The 19,995-nt window shown below is 39.3% G+C and overlaps 1 protein-coding gene across 1 annotated transcript in view; it reads right to left on the minus strand.

Moving 5' to 3' along the window:
- The window catches only part of CFAP47 (cilia and flagella associated protein 47), a 541,061-nt gene that overhangs the window by 310,479 nt on the left and 210,587 nt on the right, over window positions 1-19,995 (minus strand). Inside the window, exons 42-43 of the mRNA XM_069464301.1 lie at window positions 15,804-15,871; window positions 14,340-14,485 (exon numbers count right to left, since the gene is read on the minus strand). Of these exons, the coding sequence (XP_069320402.1) occupies window positions 14,340-14,485; window positions 15,804-15,871 (214 nt within the window). The remainder of the gene's footprint in view (window positions 1-14,339; window positions 14,486-15,803; window positions 15,872-19,995) is intronic.

The raw sequence follows: 19,995 nt of genomic DNA on the forward strand, positions 1-19,995 counted from the left end.
GCTCTTGCTCAGGCTGGTCTCGAACTCCTGAGCTCAAACGATCCGCCCACCTCGGCCTCCCAGAGTGCTAGGATTACAGGCGTGAGCCACCGCGCCCGGCCAGTTTCTTTCTTTTGGTCAACAAGCTAAACAAAGAATACAAAAATAAAAGTGGGAACAATGCAAGGGCAGCAACACAATATAGTGAAAGGTCAATAGAGGTAAATATGCCTGGTTTTAATTGGCACTGCTATTTATTAGCTACTAAGCCTCAGACAAGTTTACTAAACCTTTGAGTTCCAGTTTCCTCCTCTGTCAACTGGGATGACCAATACCTTTATTTTAAGGATCCACAGTTTAAATGAAAAGGAATAGAAGAGAGGGAGTCTCAAAAGACATATCATGTGATCACAATAGATGAACTTTATTTAGATCCTGATTCAGATAAAGAAATTTAAAATGAAATGACACAAAATAAACATATAAAGCAGGGAAATTTGAACTCTGCCTGGATGTTAAATGATACGAAGAAAAATTTTCCAATATTCTTAGTAGTAATAGTATTGTTGGACATGTCAAAAAAGGGAGTCTTTGTTGCAAAGATACTTTAGTTTATGAATAAAGTTGTGATAATTGGGATTTGCTTCATTACAGTCATGAAATATGTTTGGCTATGCAATGTTATAGCTAGGTGAAGGGTACAGGAGAGATTTATTATAGTTTTATCTCTATGATTATATGGACAGGAAACCAAAATATACCACCCCAAATTATGACTCTTTTATATAAGAATTATTTTAAGCTGAAGGTAATTGGGAAGAAGCAGGTAAGAGTAAAGCTCTCTGCCTTCCCTTCTTTGACTAAAAGGATATAAATTTACAAAGTTGTCCTCCTTCCCTCTGTTAGGAAGGACAAAGGCTGATCACTGAGGACAACTTTAGACACTATCATCCTGGAGAAGACACCATTATACATAACAAACTCCCATTTATTTGCCTTCCCACAGTTTGACTCGCCTAGAGACTCAAAGTCCTGTTCTTTGTCTTGTCACCTCTCTAAAAATTGACTGTTCTTTGTTGAAGATGCTATGTAAGCCTGAATTCTAAGCCACCTCTTAGAGATTTACACATTTCCCGCATGCGTATCTCCCTCGTACATAAGAAATACACATGTTAATAAGCTGTTTTCGTTTTATTACAGGGGTTTATCCCTTTCAATGAACTATAAAGGTTAGAGGGAAAATTATTTTTCCTTCTCTCCATATGTGTTTTATATTTTCCATAATAAAATCTTTTTTAAAAATCCCTATATCTTAAGAAGGGGAATGATAGAAAGGATGCAGTGAGGACTGCATGAGGTAACACATATTACGAAGGTAGCCCTTTGCCTGGCACTTACCAGGTGCTTAAGAGACCCATTTAAAGGGAGTGTATCCATTCTTTGAAAGCAAGGCTCCCCAAACTTTTCTGTGCATATCAATCATCTAATGCTATTGTGAAAATGCAAATCTGACTCAAAAGGTCTAGGGTGGGGCCACGACTTGAGAAGACCAATCAAAATGAAGGCTGGCAAATTTAGATACAATGGAGAATCTTATACCAGAATGGTTTTGTGACAGGCATACAACTAACTATCTGAAAACCGAAATGAAACAAACCTACAATCTTAAAACAATGTTAACTGCATACCTGAGAGACTATTCCAAAAATATCTTTGAGTAGACAATATATATGCAAATGATAAAAAAGCAAATTGATCACGCAATGAAAACATATATTCCAAAATATTATAAATATCATTGATAAGTGAAATGGTAGATATTGAAAATTAATCTGTAAACAATAAAAGCGTGAACCATTTCTGATTGTGAGGTTAATTTTTATATAGCTTTATCATCCGCCCATTGAGATTTGTTTGTAATTCACTTGGTGGTCTACTTTCATATGATAATTGTAGGCAGGCCCCTTGAGATTTTAATACCCTGGCATTTTAAAGACTGAAATTATGTATGATTGAACTAGGCCTTTTGGAAAGCTTTTGTCCCCGAGGCCGCAAAAGTGTCATTCTCTTTGGCTGGGAAAAGGATAGCAGGATTAAGAATAAACAGTCTTTAATATAATGACTCACAAGTAGCTGTTACTGCCCGGAGGCAAAGAGGCCATCCTCTCACAATATTATTCAGTGGCTTTGAGAAGTATGTGACTCTCCCTGGAATGTCTCCCAGCATCTATACTAAGACTCCAAGGCTCATTCTTTATTTTTCATATTATTTATGAGTCAAGCAAACCCAAAGCAAGGGCATTCATAAGCTGTTCCCTTAAGGGTCCTGTACAAAGGCTTTGTCATCGGTCCAAAGTCTGGGATCCAGATGCCATTCCTAGGAACCCCAGATACGTGACCTGTTGTTTGCAAATCTGTCTAATTACAGGTTCTGCAAGCCCCACTAAGCTCCCATCAAACAGGGCAGGAGAGCCCTTTTAAAACCACTAACACAGTCCAGCAGCACCACAAGGCATCCCAGTCCCAGGATCCTGCCATTTAAATGCAACTGAGTACCATTCAAGTTCCCCAGCCCCAGCTTGCTTGCCTATGGCTGCCTCACCTCTGCCTGGCACCGCCTCCACAGCTCCCTGCCTGGCTCGCAGGGTGCTGGGCATGGCCAGTGCCAGGGGGCAGGGCAGTGGCTGGGGGAAGGAGTCCACCCCGACCACTTCTGTCCATGGGCTTGGCACCAGTCAAATCCCCACTGTCAATGTTGCCTAAGGTTCTTGTTGTGGATGTTAGGAGGCAGGGGGCTACAGGTCCCCTCCTTGCCATCTGAGTCCTGGACTTAAAAAAACCTATTTTCTCTCCTAGGAGTCTTTTGCAATTTTGGACAATGTTCTTTTTAATTCCCTTTATTTTTACAAAAAGCACATTAACTGTACATAAATTGTCCTCTTCTGGTTAAGGGTATCCTCTGGCCAAATTGAGCTTCTGCCAGGAGAGACCATTCTGAACCCCTTGTCATGTTTAGTGGGTGTGGGACTAAAGAGTTTGAGTTACACACTCTCCCACCCTCGGCAGCAGCAGCAGGTGCTAGGTGGGCTGGGGCTCAGGCTGAGGGGCCAGTGGCTCCAGCATGGTGACGGATGGTGGCCACCACGTAGGCCTCGGTGGCCACATTGTAGGCTTGGCACACATAGACCCTGCATGGGTGGGCAGTGCACTGCTAGCAGGCTGTGCTCAGCGCCATCTGCCAGGAAGCTCAGGCTGCCTTCCCTTTTCCCACACAACAATGGGCAGCGGCTGCCCCAGGATCATGCATTTGAGCTTGGCCTGGGTGCCACTTACTACCAGCACAGAAAGTACAGGGGACTCCCCGATCCCCCGAGCCTGCCTTCATCAATCAGTCACAGATAGCCTGCAGCAGCGTGGAGGGGGGACAGCAGGTGCACCCCAGTGAGAGCTTTGATGGTGGGGCATGTCAGGGATGGGGTGCAGGGACCCCAGATCTCCCCTGCCTGCCTGTTCTCAGCTCACCTCCTTACCCTTGCCCAGAGCCACAGCTCTGCAGTGGTGGCAGCGATGCCCCAGCCCGGATCTGCACGGGTGGGTGGGGAAGGTATCACTTTCTGGCCCTCCTGTGGACCTCCCGCAGAGGACCCATAATACTCCAACTACAGCGGACACCAGAGGGACCATGTGGCTTCGAGAATGTGCCTGGGGGAGGTCAGTTGGCGGGTGCTCCCACCCCCAGGTTCCCCCTCACCGCATGGCTGCAGGCCATGCTCACTGGTCCCCCCCTCCCGCTGGGGGAATCTAAAGTTTAACTAAAACAAAGTATATCATTAACTTATCCCAGGCCTTTAAGATTGTATTAGGTCATTAAATACGAATCAAACTTAAAGAAATTGGACATTTCATACCCAATACGTATGGGATCTTGTCTCATTTACCTGACCTTTGACAAAATAATTCCTGTTGTAAGACAGTATAATTCAAGGTTTCCTTTAACAGTCACTTCTCACACCCCAGCACATACATTAGATTATAATAAAACCATTCTCTTTACACATAGGTTTGTAACTATAAGTTGACCATTCAGACAAAATTTTTCCCAAGGGACTTTTATAGATGGAGCTTCTTAATGTTGCAACAGAACTGACAAATAACAAGCACAGACAATACAGAGAATTCTCAACACAAAATGCCAGGGCCTTACCAAATGGTAACCACAAATTGAGAACCAAATTCTCTCAAAATCCAAAGGGGACAAAATAAGAACCAGATTCTCTCAGACAACAGGAAGATCTGACAAGAATCAATGTCTCCCAATCCCCGCTGGTTCCCTGGGAACTTCAAATGAGCTCAGTCAAAACCAGGTTCCCTAATTCCACTCAACTTCTTGATTTCCACCCCCAAACTGGCACCTCAAAGCAAATCCAACAGAGAGGTCTGAAACACGCCCCCCCCCCCCAAATGAGTGAAATCAGGGTCTCGGTGTCCCAGGGAACTTTACTTACAAATGGCCCAGGCTGTCACGATGCTTCCCAAATCTGTTTTCTTCCCCTCAACTCAGTTCAGATTGTGGCAACTGGTAGCTGCCTCTACTTCGGGTTGGGGAGAGATGGGAGTTTCCCAGAGCTGAAACATTCTTTGGCAGCTGTTGGGACTGTCCCATACTTTCTCACCTCAAAAAGAAGCTGCTCAGCCGGGCTCAGTGGCTCACGCCTGTAATCCTAGCACTCTGGGAGGCCGAGGCGGGTGGATCACTTGAGGTCAGGAGTTCGAGACCAGCCTGAGCAAGAGCGAGACCCTGTCTCTACTAAAAATAGAAAGAAATTATCTGGCCAACTAAAAATATACATAGAAAAATATTAGCCGGGCATGGTGGCGCATGCCTGTAGTCCCAGCTACTCGGGAGGCTGAGGCAAGAGGACTGCTTGAGCCCAGGAGTTTGAGGTTGCTGTGAGCGAGGCTGACGCCACGGCACTCTAGCCCCGGCAACAGAGTGAGACTCTGTCTCAAAAAAAAAAAAAAAAAAAAAAAAAGGAAAAGAAGCTGCTCATCACAGTGAAGAATCATAGCTTGTCCCAGGGCTGCTTCCTGCTTCTTCCAGCAGTCTCAGGGTGCTGTTCCACTAGGGAGCCGATGGGCCCACCCAGGGATGCCAAATTTGTTACCCAAAACTCAGCACTTGTCCAGGAGTCCACATCAGAAAAACGAGGACAAGTGGTTTGAGGAGAAGGAAAGAGAGATTTATTAATTTGCCAGCAAATGAGGAAAATGGCAGACTCATGTCTCAAAGTACCATTTCCTAATTATAAGCAGAAATACAGAGTTTTTAAAGGGAGGCCATTCAGCTTCAGGCAACTGCTGTTCAACTACAGGTGATGATTCTGATCTATCCCTTTTCCAGCAAAGACAATCGCATGACTTCTGCCCAGACCTATGCCAGCCTGGATTCAGGCTGGACAGTTCCCCTGAGCCATCTCCAGTAGCACAAAGAACAAAGGACATTCCCCTGCCCCTCCCAACCACTGGCCTGAGGCAGGGGTGCAGGTTTTAGTTCCCCAAAAGGGTGAGAAGGTTTTAAAGAGACAGAAAACATTTCCGCTGTTTTGTTTGTTTGTTTGTTTTGTTTTGTTTTTTTCAGGCCATTCCCCCTGTAACATTGGTTGTTGGCATATGTTAACTGCTTGCTTCCTGGCCAGCAACCCTTGTTCTCACAGCAAATACTAACTCCAGATGCACTATTTCTTTGTCAAATAGAAGGAGATAACTCCAGGGTCACAAGGAGAATCGATGAGTCTGTTTTGCAGAAGGAATGAATACGCCTAAAAAAGTTGTGACTATCTGCTGATGCCCATAATTCTGATTACTCCAGGTGTTATCTGAGACTGAAAGTGACACACACCACCCACTACTTTACTCCCCACCTCGCATAAAAGCTCACTAACTTATTTTTCTGGCAAGACAGAACTGAGAGATTCTTTCCTGTCTTCTCACTCTGGCCAAATCAAATAAATCTTTCTTTATCCCAAGCACTAGTGTCACAGTGTTTGGCTTTAGCTGCATATCAAGTACACAAGTCTGAATTTGGGGTTCTACCACACAATGTGCCATAAAGTTTTATTAAGATCCACGATTATCTACAGCTCATGCTGAAGAAAGGAATTTTGAAAACTTTGACTGTTTTAAATTGTTTAGTATTTACATCCATACATTCCTGGTAACAAATAGTGCATTATATACAATTTTTATATAGTACTTTTTCATCAGCAGCCATGTACTTTGCAAATAAAAATCTAAGCTAGCCATTTGAAATGTGATGTGTGTGTGTGTGTCTATTTTAGTACAAACACAACTGAGTGATCAATATTAAAGATGTAAAATTTTCAATAATTCAAGTAGAGGACAAATGTATCAGTTCAACAAGGTAGAGACTGGAGAAAACAAAATACTAACTTTTTTTACTTTTTTCTATCCTTATTTTTATCTAAAAATAGTTGTTTTACCCAAAATATAGTATTCATAAGCAATTAGACTCAGTGAATATAGAGTTTTCATAATTACCTGTTTGTTTTAATGCATGTCTGAATGAAACCTGAACTATAGCTCGTCTACTGCATGAAAATGAATAACAACCCATGTGAGTCAATTCAAAAGGAGCAAACTCTTACTTGCCAAAATATTTTCCTCAAAATAAACTATGCACAGCTTCTCAGCCATTGATTAGCCAATTAAAATATTATTAATTAGGACTCTCTTCAATTCCATTTAATTCTACATCTCACACAGTATATATTACCATCTCTCAAAAATTTATTTTGCCTAACTTGCACATTTTCAATGTTGTTTTTTATTAAAAATCACATAATATAATTAAAAATAGTGTCTGTCTTGTCTGTGTCAGAACATTATTCAGAAGAGCCATGATCTGTAATGCAGTCTAATAATTTCCCTTCACTTTTCTTGGAATAAAATTAGACCAGGAAAGTAACACAAATGAACTAAAGAACTGTTTTAAAGTAGAGAAGCCCTGTATATTACAAATCTAGAGGCTGTGACAAGGGAAATGAAATCATCTGACGCATAGCAGACACTTGTCATTGTGAGCTATTCTAATAGTCACCTATACAAGTTCCTCCCTGCTCTTAATTTCATATATTGCAGTTGGCATGCTTACTTGAAATTATATTTTCCAGAAAGATGCCAAAGCCCATTGCCAATTCTAAGAAGCCCTTACAGAAGATATTTTATTCCTCTTGTGAATCTAGTTAAATGTGCTCCTTAAATACCATGGCTACATGCAAATTTACAAGATGACCAGCTGTTAATTACCTAGAAAGGAGGAACACAAACACTGAATTGGCAGGAAAGTTTTAATCTCAGCTCTGCCACTAATTAGCTGGGTAACCTTAGACAAATCATGGACACCCTCCAGATATAAATAACTTCAATCTTAAAAAAAAGAAAAAAATAATAAAAAGAAAGCATTGACCTAGACAGAAAATCTCCATGTTTTTTCATAGATATTAAATACTATTTATTCTCTTTTCCTGGGTCTAGATGTTTTTTAATTTATTTGTTTGAACTTGTTAAACAATTTTATATTGTTAATATTTTGATGGCTAAACAGGCACATGGGAGTTAAGCTAAAATTCTAACATGTTAAATTCCATACACTAAACAGAGATCATTAATCATTGTAGGTGATATTTGACTGCCATAACTATAGCATGTACCTAAATAGTAGGAATAATCACTGTTTTTTAAAAATAATATTTTTATAAAATAATTTATAATAATTCAGAGAGATGAGCTAGGAGACTCAGTGAGGGTAGAAAAAGACTCATAAAAGATTTGTATACCTGCACTGAAATGTTCAACTTTTTCAACAAAATTTTAATACAATCTTAATTGCATGCCTGGAAGATTATTCCATGGATATTTTGAAAAGGCAAAATATATTTAAATAATAAATATGAATTGATTATTCAATAAAAATGTATGGTGTGTTGTAGGACATCATCTCATCAATACTAGGAAGCTGTCCCTAGACTTTACAAATCGTTATGGCAATGAAATCAACAATCTCTCTTTCCTTTTATCACCACATTTTCCAGAACAGTTTCTATTCAAAAATTTGCCACCAGTTTGCTCTGCAAGTGAACAAAAACTTGCTCCTCTTCAAGTGTGAACATCACCCAAACTGTCATTAAGTTTGAGCTTCACAGCAGTATAAACTGTGGTCCTCAGCATCCCTCGCCAGAATTACAGAGGGAATAGGCAGTGGTGTCTGGAACAGTGTAATAGATTACAAGAGTCTCCTAGCCAGTCTCACTGCCTCGAGTTTCTTTCTCCAACCTGTAATCTACTCTCTGTTCTGCACCAGAGATGCTTTCTAAAACAAAGATAAAATCAGATCCTGCCTATGCTTCTGTCGGGTTCCTGCTTTTAATAATAATTATAATTATAAAATTCATTGTCTTACTCAATTTATCCACCCAACCCATTTTCTATCCCTTGCAACAAACCATTCTCAGAATCAGCCATCCAAGTATCCATGAAATTTCATGCTTAGCTGTTTTCCTCATATTCTTAGAATCTTTTCCCAGGTACATCTCTTCCTCTGCCCAACTTCTTTGCTTTATTAGCAAACTTCTACTCATCCTTCTTGACCAAACTTCTCTACTAATCAGTTATCCCTGTCTCTACTATCACACAGAAATGAATTCTCCCTTTTATGCTAAAAATTGTCATAATCTGTATTACTATTTTGCAGAAATTAGTGAACATGTTCCAGGACACCACATATACTAGCAAAGATTATGTTTTGCAAAGGGGCACCTTATGGAGGGCAAGGTTATCCCAGAAAGAACAAGGCTGCATTCACTGAGTAAGAGATGCATTTTTCTAATGAATACAAATGTGCCATATGTTCAGCAAGCTTTTCTCATCTACCTGGAGGGGGAAGCTATACTTCAAATTCACATAAGTTTCTGTGTAAACTGGGCCAGCCCCATGCAAGTTTGCCTTCTCCGCTGGAATATGATTCCATTAAGTGCAGGGATCATTCTCTCTCTGTGTGTTCGCTCACTCTGCAAAGAAAATTGGCTTTATAGTGTTGGTGAATTAAACTGTGTTAAGAGTAATGAACAGGGCCAGGCGCAGTGGCTCACGCCTGTAATCCTAGCACTCTGGGAGGCCGAGGCGGGAGGATCACTTGAGGTCAGGAGTTCGAGACTAGCCTGAGCAAGAGCGAGACCCTGTCTCTACTAAAAATAAAAAGAAATGATCTGGACAGCTAAAAATATATATAGAAAAAAACTAGCCGAGCATGGTGGCACATGCCTGTAGTCCCAGCTACTCGGGAGGCTAAGGCAGAAGGATCGCTTGAACCCAGTAGTTTGAGGTTGCTGTGAGCTAGGCTGACGCCACGGCACTCTAGCCCCGGCAACAGAGTGAGACTCTGTCTCAAAAAAAAAAAAAAAAAAAAAAAGAGTAATGAACAGAATGTTATTATAAAATGAAATTATTGAAATCCAGCTTGAAGGTGGAAAACTTTAAAATTTGCTATAGTCATTCTCCATAATCTATACCTTCCTTCAAGAATGAGGTGGTCCACAAAAATAATATCTATTTAGGAAAATAGGAATGACTGTTCCCTTATCTGCTATATTTCCTTTGAGGTGGTATCCCTTGGAGCTAAAATGTTGGTAAACCAGACATGTGGAATCTTTACAGACTAACTGTACCATTGATAAGGAAACCAGAAGGGACCCCCAAGAATAAATAACTACCAATCAGGTATGAATTTCTCATTTTCACATTTTCTTCTCATGTTTTCCTTGAAAAAGACTGTGATGCTTATTGTAGGATGAGGCTTTTACAGTTAATAGGTGAAAGGAGAATGGCTGAAGTGGGAAAAGGCCTTTCAGTATGGAGGGGGCTGACTTTGTTACTATTTGTCATATTGACAGAGACTTCGAAGTTCATGTAACCTGTCTCCATATTGCTAGCAGCCATTAGGAGGTAAATAAATGTTTTAAAGTATTTATAGGCCAGATGGGATTTCACCTTCTCTCTATTTTCCCCAGGAACTCAGGGATGTGGCCTGTAGGGGGTAGTGTAGTTACCCCCTCCCCCAAAACAGCAGTTGTCACAAATTGAATTAAAAAAGTCAAAGAGCAAATGAAATGTGCCTTGACATTAAAAATCATGGAAAATAAAAAGAAACCATCCTCAAATAATACTTAGTCCCTCAAGCTATAAAGTTATCTTTCATAAAACTCAAGTTAGTTTGCCTAAATATAAAATTACATAAATGTTTTAGCACAATATAATTTAATGATTTACCTTCACATTCAATAAACAAGCAAACATCAGTATTGTTAAATTCTGCACATTATTTATAATAAAGTTACACCTTTGCTGTAGAATATTTAAAAATGTACATAACAGAGACTGCCAGCTTAATTTCTGCATTAACAGACACAGGAAGGCCGGGCGCGGTGGCTCACGTCTGTAATCCTAGCACTCTGGGAGGCCGAGGTGGGAGGATCGTTTGAGCTCAGGAGTTCGAGACCAGCCTGAGCAAGAGCGAGACCCCATCTCTACTAAAAATAGAAAGAAATTATATGGACAGCTAAAAATATATATAGAAAAAATTAGCCGGGCATGGTGGCACATGCCTGTAGTCCCAGCTACTCGGGAGGCTGAGACAGGAGGATCCCTTGAGCTCAGGAGTTTGAGGTTGCTGTGAGCTAGGCTGACGCCACGGCACTCACTCTAGCCTGGGCAACAAAGTGAGACTCTGTCTCAAAAAAAAAAAAAAAAAAAACAGACACAGGAAGACACAAGAGACTGAGAGAGACTAAGATGATCCATAGTGCAAAGAGTCAGACAAATGGCCCCACTTATTTATGCAAATATTTGGAAGATAGCCAGAGTGGCATTCAATATATTTAACAACCAGTATGGAGTAGCCTTAGGTTAAATTGTTCTAGTCCAGGGGTCCCCAACCTATGGTGAGTTGTATAATTATTTCATTATATATTACAATGTAATTAATACTAATAGAAATAAAGTACACAATAAATATAGTGAGCTTGAATCATCCTGAAACCATCCACTCCCCTCCAACTCTGATCCATGGAAAAATTGTCTTCCATGAAAATGGTCCCTGGTGCCAAAAAGGTTGGGGACCGCTGGTTCTAGACTATAAACCAGCAAGTCCTTGCAGGGTCCTCTTTGTGGGAGTGGGCACCTTCAGCTTGACTTGGCAAGGCTGAACCTCACTTTGTTATGTGGAGCTCTGGTGTGGGGCTGGACCAATTTTCTCAAGCAACGCAGAGATGTTGACTTCCATCCCTGCTTCCTCAACTCAGCAATACCTAGACTTTGGTCTCAATTTGTTGTGACTAAGGTATGTACACAGATGAGGATAACACAGGCCTGGAAGATAAATCTACCAGGGGGAAAGGCGGCTCTGGGTTGAGTCAATAAAAAAGCTCAAGGATTGGTGGACAAGGGCTGGTTATGCCACAGCAAGTGACTGCCACTGGAACCCACTCTTAACTCAGCCCCCAAGTCAAGGATCCCTGCTGGATGTCCCTGCTTCTCACATATAGATCAGCTCAACAATGCTGGGTGATTACACAGAGCAGATGTTCACATGCTGGGCACCACAGTGAAGACAGAGCCCCAGGGTTGTATCAATGCATTGTTGTGTGCTTTGCAGTGTTTCTGTGCTTTATAAAGGGATCTGTCAACTCTTCCTCCCCAAAAGTGCAATTCCTCAAGAATTGGGCCCTGACTCTGCTTAGGGTTCCTCCATTTAATCTGACCCATTCCATATTACAGCAGAAATATCTTTAAATTTCTGGCATCTGATAGTATCAGTTTTGGGGGCTTTCATAGGTTTTCCCCTAAGCTAAGAATTTCTGTGAATATTGTTGGAAAACTTGTAAAACTGTTTCTTACTTTCAAACAGTTGTTACATAAATCTTTTCATTTTGTATTTAAAAGTTCAAATCAAACAGCCACAATGAAAGAAATGGCCTTTCCTTCGATAGCACTGTTAGTAGAAAACTTTTTATTTTATACTTGGAAAGCCATCAAATAGAGGCCTAATTACTTTACAGTTTTACACAGGTGGTTCTTAATGGCAAAGCAGTTATCCTACATTTAATAAGAACAGGAGTTAACTAGGTGGGCTTGGATGTTTGATCATCTATTTAAGCGTGTAATTGTATTTTTCAATTGAATAAGTAATATAATTGAATGTGTAAATTAATAGATGTGTTTCCCCACATAAGTAATTGTAATCTGATGCGGTCCTTTAGGTTGAGGGTATTATTTCTCAATTGACAGTGATATATTTCAAGATTGTTGTATTTTCCTAATGTTTTCTCTGACAAGGACAAAATATGTGTAAACAAAAGTCATGTTGTAATAAATTGAGATGTCAAGTATAATTATATTTTGATTAGTTATATTAAATTTATTTAAGCAAACATTAATATTCCAATAGACTAATTCAAACAATAAGATCAACATTGTTACTGCGCTATTGAGAATTAACTCTAGTATTTTCTAAGGTTATATTATAAACTAATATAAAAAGGGATTGTGAAGCATTTGATCAAACTACTGGTCAGGCCGGGCAAGGTGGCTCATGCCTGTAATCCTAGCACTTTGCGGGGCCAAGGCAGGAGGGATCACTTGAAGCCAGGAGTTCTACACCAGCCTGAGCAAGAGTGAGACCCTGTCTCCACAAAACATAAGAAAATTAGCTGGGCATTGTGGCGCACACCTGTAGTCCCAGCTACTTGGGAGGCTGAAGCAGGCAGATCATTTGAGCCCAGGAGTTTGAGGTTGCAGTGAGCTATGATGATGCCATTGCACTCTAGCCCATGAGACAGAGAAAGACCCTGTCTCAAAAAACAAAAACAAAAAAACAAACTACTGGTCACATTATAGTTACTATTTTTCACAAATTTTATGTAGAAAGAAATTTAGTTAAATCCTGAACTCCTTTAAAGGAGATAAAAAAACAAGATTTAGCATTACTTAAAAAGGCTTTTATTTCTTCCTCAGTGATAATTATAAAATTAAACTATATTTTACATATGTAATAGTCTACACTATTTTTAACACATAAATGATTCTATAGACACCAGGTAAAGGCAATATCTCTTTCTAATTACTGTTAATTCATTGCATATTTACTCAATTTAGTGTATGCATAACTGATACATTCAGGGCTATATCCTGGGAATTGTAAATTCCCTCATGGCAGTGTCTTTCTGGAAGGGGTAATGCTATAAAACCTTCTCTCTGTACTCAGAGCCTCTCTCTCTCTCTCTCTCTCTCTATCTCTTTCTCTCTCTTTCTTATTTGTCTCCCTCTCTGGCCCCCATCTCTCTTGTTTGCTGGTTTTGAAGATGCAAGCTGCATGGACCCCATAGCCACAAGGATATAAATTTTTCCAACAACAACTTGAAAGAGTTTGGAAACACATTCTTCCTCAGTTGAGCCCCTGAGGAGAACCCAGTCTGGCTGATTCCTTAAATGAATACCTGATAGACCCTAAGGAAAGAACTTTCTAGACCATGCCAGGACCTCTGACACACAAAAATTATTGCATGAGATGATAAACATGTGTTATTTTAAGCCATTCTAATATGGTTTGGATGTTTGTCCCCTCCAAATCTCATGTTGAAATTTCATCCCCATTGTTGAATGTGGTCCTGCTGGGAGGTGTGTGGGTCATGGGGGCGGATCCCTCATGAATGGCTTGGTGCCCTCCTCACGATAATGAGTCAGATCATTAGTTCACAAGACCTGGTTGTTTAAGAGTCTGGCACCAACTCCTCTCTCTTTTGCTCCCTCTCTCACCATGTGACATGCCTGCTCCTCCTTCACCTTCCACTTCGATTGGAAGCTCCTTGAAGCCCTCATCATAAGCAGATGCTGGTGCCCATGGTTCTTGTACAGTCTGCAGAACCGTTAGCCAAATAAACTTTTCTTTATAAATTACCCAGCCTCAGGCATTTCTTTATAGTAGTGCAAGGTGGACTAATACTCAGTGTGCGGTAATTTGTTACACAGCTAACACAAATAGAGCCAGAGCAAGGTTAAATTTGTCTACACTCTGCTCCTATGGGACTTCCCTACTCAGCCATTATAAAATTTACCCACAACTTGTGTAACTCTGGATATTCTAGAGAATAAGATCTTTGCTTAGCAACTTGATGGCTGAAATTATCTATATTTCTAGAGGTTCCAGCTGTCTTCAAGTCACCTGGTACTAGTTACTCCATTAAAGTGGCGGCCCATGATGAACAAACAGACCATAATTCTGTTCTTACCTTTTTGTTGCTCAAGACGATGACACAGAAGCGCACGTGGACATCCAAGGGAACAAAGAATAGCTCCAGGCTTGAAGTTTCTTTCCCTTTCAGGTAAACAGTAGGCATGGAGCAGAAGAACTCTCTGATGAAATCAGACTTAATTGCTAGCAAAACATGACACAGAGATTGTTGACATATAATTTTATAAGTGCTGTTCAAATAAAGCAGTTGTCTCAATTACTGATTAAAGTTTTGGGATCAATATAAAATGTTCAAATCATTAGAATTCAAGATTAGAAGATGATACATAGATTTGTTAATGAGAGTACAGTGATCCCAACTCAAGCTTGATATAATAAAATGCATCATTATAAATTTCTTAATAAATAATTTCATTACAAATGAAATTTCACTACTGTATAAAATTAACCTTGATATATGTAGCAAAGTGATCTTCCCAAATCTTCAAATTGTTGTGGACTATGTAATATTTCGCGAGGTATAATGTATAATTTCAACTGGAAATAAAGGACTGATTATCTATATATGTAAATATATAAATATATAGATATTTTGTAGTTTTAAAACATGCCCACAAATTCTTTGATAATGCCTTAAATGTGGTGACATGGTGCTTGTTAGATCCTAACAAAGAGTATGCTAGAATGCAGCAGAAGTGAAACAGTGTGATTTCCCACACTAGATCAGAAACTGTAATGTAACTTCTTCCAATTAGCTCTCTTTCTTGGCTCACTCTTCTTAAGAACTTACTGCAACCCCAGAAGCCTGAGCCACACAGAGAGGCCATGGGTAAGTGTCTAGGCCAATAGCCCCAGCTGAAGTCCCAGGCGAAAGGCAGCATTAACCATCATACATGTGAGTGAGGAAGGCTTGAGATGACTCAAGCCCCAGCTTCCATCTAACCCCTGAGCTAGAGTCACCTAGCTGAGCCCAGTCACCCCAGAAGTGTGAGAGATAATCATCATTATTGATTTTTGTTGTCTTATGCCAGTATATTTGGGGTGGTTTCTTCTGTAGCTATGGATAAACAGAACATTCTTATATCCATTTTCCTACTCATCATTCTACTCATCTTTCTTGACCTATAGCTATTTCATACAACAAAGTAAATCTTTTATCTCCTTACAATTTTAAACTTGGTGATATCTGTCCCCTAAATATGTTTAAACAGTTTAGAATAAGCCAAAAGAGACATAAAGGCCATATATCTAAATAAATGTTTCATACTTTGGAGAGAACTAGACTCAGAAGTGACATGAGAGATGCAGGAAGAGTCCTCCAAAGGGTTATCAACAGAAAACGTAGAGGACCCACAATTCAGCCTCTCATCTAGCCAATAATCCCCAGGGCTTGCCATTCTATCATGGTAACCACCCCTTGTTGAATATTTCATTTCAGATTATGCCTTGCACATAAAAGTCAGACATTAAAACAAATAAGAACTTTTGTTTAGGTACTCACAGGTTCTTAAGGCCGCTGGGGCATGGGAACAGCCCTTAAGAGTATCACATCCAGTGCTATTCACATCACTGTCAAAAGAAAATAGGAAAATAACATCAACAAGACAAATAAAACTCAAAAACAATTCTCTTTAGTTAAGCCTATAGAGCCTAAAAAGTTATGGCTAACTACAATATAATATGAAAAGACCACAGATATTTTTCAAATATCATTTGATGTTCATATTGCTTGATAAATTAAAAAAATAGAAAGATCCAAAAAGGAAACTAACAACATCCATATTTCCACTGCTCTTTTTTTAAATTTGGTAGAAATAATTGCTTTTTACTTTCAAATACATTACTGTAGAGAAGTGGAAATTTGATGATAATAATAACAAGAAAAACCCTAATCCAGACACTCCAATAGTATGTGGTCTCAATTTAGGATAAAACCCTAATGAAGAGCCTCAAATAGTAGGTGGTCTCAATCAAGACTAAATAGGTACTCTCTCTAAAAGTGGTTATAGAATTTTCTTTCTTGAAAAAATTCCTTTCTCTGTGTTTATTGTTTCCATATTTGCTTCTTTCTTATAAAGGTGGAAAGGAATTTGGGCATTTGTTTAATCTCTGGTTGTTTTTCTGAAAATGAATTAGCAGATCACAGCCTGAAGCAACTGCTTCCCTTGAAAGGTTCCAGGTCCTCCAGAACGCATCAATTTTCCCCATATTGCTTTTTTTTTTTTTTTTTTTGTATTCATGATTATTTTGTTCAACACACTGTCAATTAATATTTAGGTCATAGGCATTGATTGCCTGATTTTTTTGTCTGAGAATACAAAACCCCATATTTTCTCACCTTGCCATCTACATTTGCCTGACTTTGATGCTGCAAAAATATATTGACTATTTCCAAGTAAAGTTATTCTAAACATATCAGTTCCTTTTCTCCATTTGATTTTTATTAATAATATTGCCTTGGCCGGGCGCGGTGGCTCACGCCTGTAATCCTAGCACTCTGGGAGGCCGAGGTAGGCGGATCGTTTGAGCTCAGGAGTTCGAGACCAGCCTGAGCAAGAGCGAGACCCCATCTCTACTAAAAAATAGAAAGAAATTATATGGACAGCTAAAAATATATATATATATAGAAAAAATTAGCCGGGCATGGTGGCACATGCCTGTAGTCCCAGCTACTCGGGAGGCTGAGACAGGAGGATCGCTTGAGCTCAGGAGTTTGAGGTTGCTGTGAGCTAGGCTGACGCCACGGCACTCACTCTAGCCTGGGCAACAGAGTGAGACTCTGTCTCAAAAAAAAAAAAAATAAAATAATAATACTGTCTTGTCTTTACACCACAGTCTTAATGAGGTTACTTAACACTTATAATTATACTGTGCTTTAATTCTACTCATAGGTATTCTGCTTAGCAGTGTAAATAATATATTTTGTAAAAATGCAAAGAACATTTAATATTTTATGTAATTTGAGCATTTGATAGATAATTTAAGGCTGCCATAGACACAATAGATGGATATTTTAGCATATAAGGGAGACTATACAGAGTGGACAGAATAACAAAGAATGCTTATTATTTCTCCATATACAGCTCCATTGCCATCTCTTCAATATTAAGAGTTGTGGGTAGAACACCTGATTAAAATCCACAGATAATCTCCAAATCTCAGTTTGTTCAATACTTGCAATCGCTAGTCCTTCAATCATTTTTATTATAATGAGTAGAAAAGCAGGCCAATTTGGGCTTCAAATCTTTTTTTTTTTTTCTTTTCTTTACTTGTTTTGTTTGAAACAAGTAATGGAAGTGACTTTTGAAGAAATCAGAGTTGCCTCATCCCAAAAGAGACTCTCAAATCCAGAAAAATTGAGTTACTTATACTGTTTATGTTAAAGACAGATAGAAAACTTTGCAGACCTAGGAATTTGTATTGACTTGTTTATGAATCCAATGGTCATCATGATTACTAAACATATCAGAAAATAATTGGATAAGATAATTTGGTTTGGGAAAATTCTATTTTACCTAATATTTCCGAGTCTAGAAAGTCAGTGATAAACCCAATTTTTTTTAACAAAACCAGTATCTTTGATGTCCCAAAGACATAATAGAAAATAACTTAACTCATTTACCTTTTTGTCACTCCCTGCACTTCAATCTACACTACCATTTTCCTAAATGCTCATAGATTTTTATTGAAGTGATAGGAGAGGGAGCATGTTTAAAACCTTGGTCTTAGGGAAGAAAAGCACCAAAAAGGGCTAAAATTACATGGAATACTGTAGATCAAGGAATGAAATGTTTCCTGTTAACCCAGTAGTGGGCTAGAGTCAGGGGGTGGAACCAACTTTTGATGTGCGAAGGGGTAACATTTCTTTCCTCTACAGTAGTCACATGCAGTTCTTTTCAAGTTAAAATGATAAAATGACATTGGATTTGTTCTCTTCAGGGCATGAATAAATCAGCCCTAAAAGTGACTTCCTACTTAAGCCTCTATGGAAAGGTTTAGGAAGATCTTTATCAGAAATTTTCATAAAGTTACTCCAGGGCAAGCATTCAGGACTATATTTAAACCAAACAGCACAATATCTGGTTCAAGTCTAGTTTTTACCCATCATGGGAAGGAATATGAAAGAATCAAGTTTTAGATTCATTCTGTAACTGCCCTCCCATTGAAAAAATTTCAATGAACCCTATATAATCCTCTCCATTAACTAACTACTTGACCTTTTGAGTTGTTACAAGAAATGGCGGATTGTCTGCAAGACAAAGGAGCTGAGATTCTGAAGGCCCCAGGGCAGACTTCCTGACTCCAAAATTCGCTATCCCCCACAACCTGCCCCCAGAGCCTGTAGCCCCTTGTGAGATACACCATGAGCTGCAAGGGCGGTGGGCCCTCCTTTAAAAGCCGATGATCTCTGTTAGCAGGAGACAGGATTTGGGGCAGCTTCTCCTGTTCACGGGAAAAGAAGTCTGTCATATTGAAAATTCCTTTCTGCCTTGGCAATCCTCATTGTCTCAATAATTGGGATCTTTGTGCAACTAGCAAGTGGACCTAGGCTAAAATCCTCTTGCGGTTTCAACCACAATTTTATCTTCCATATGTCCAGGAGTTCCTCGATAAAGGGCCGTGTGGCCATTTAGAGGGCAGTAAAAAATGGGATACTTGCTACTTTTTGTGCCAGTTTGTCCCCTGGGAAGTTGAGAACTCTCTAAAGCAAGGGGCCATAACCCGAGGTTCTAAGGACAGAGTGGATCTACAAATTTGAATGGGGAAAATTTTTCATCTTGATTTCCACTCACTTTGAACAGCAATTTAAATCAAACCATAAGAGTATCAACTGTACCTATGCCTTGGTCACCAAAGAATCATAGGTTTATATCAAGTTTCAGTTGTTGCACATATCTTGAGATATTATTTGTGTTCATCACTACTGTTAAAGTATGGTAGGTATTAGCTCCACAATTAGATCTTATGCATAGTGTTAACAAAGAAGTACATATTTTATTATATTACATTTTTTAAATATTTTGATAATTTATTATAATATTAGTTTCCTCTGTGCCATAGACTGAATTATGTCACATCAAAATTTATATGTTGGAGTCCTAACCCTTAATGTGATTGTATTTGGAAATAAGCAATATAAGGAGATAATTAAGTTTAAATGAGATCATAAGAGTGGGGGCCACAATCTGATAGGATTAGTCTTAGTATAAGAAGAGACACAGAAGAGCTTTCTCCCTCTCTTCCTTCATACTTGCATAAAGAATAGATCATGTGAGCACATAGAGAAATGGCAGGCAACTATAAACCAAGAGAAGAGCCCTCAGAATGAAACCTGCCTTGTGGCCCTTTGATCTTGGACTTCTCAGACTCCAAAACTGTGAGAAATAAATTTCTGTTGTTTAAGCCACCCAGTCTATGGTATTTCGTTATGGCAGCCTGAGCAGACTAAGACATTCTTAATCTTTGCATCTTATTTTATGTGTTTAGAAAATACTATGCTTTGAAATACAATAGCCTTCATGAGATTGCCAAAAAGCCTGATAGCATTTTTTAAAGTCAAGAAACTCTACTCTAGAGCAAGAGTATCATGGTAGATTACTACTTTTATTATACCTGACCTTCTATTCATTCTGCTTTCCTTAGAGACTTACTGCTATAGACTGAATGTTTGTGATTCCCCCACCCCCACCCTT

This window comes from Eulemur rufifrons, chromosome 30 (assembly GCF_041146395.1).
Source record: "Eulemur rufifrons isolate Redbay chromosome 30, OSU_ERuf_1, whole genome shotgun sequence".
NCBI classification, from domain to species: Eukaryota; Metazoa; Chordata; class Mammalia; order Primates; family Lemuridae; genus Eulemur; species Eulemur rufifrons.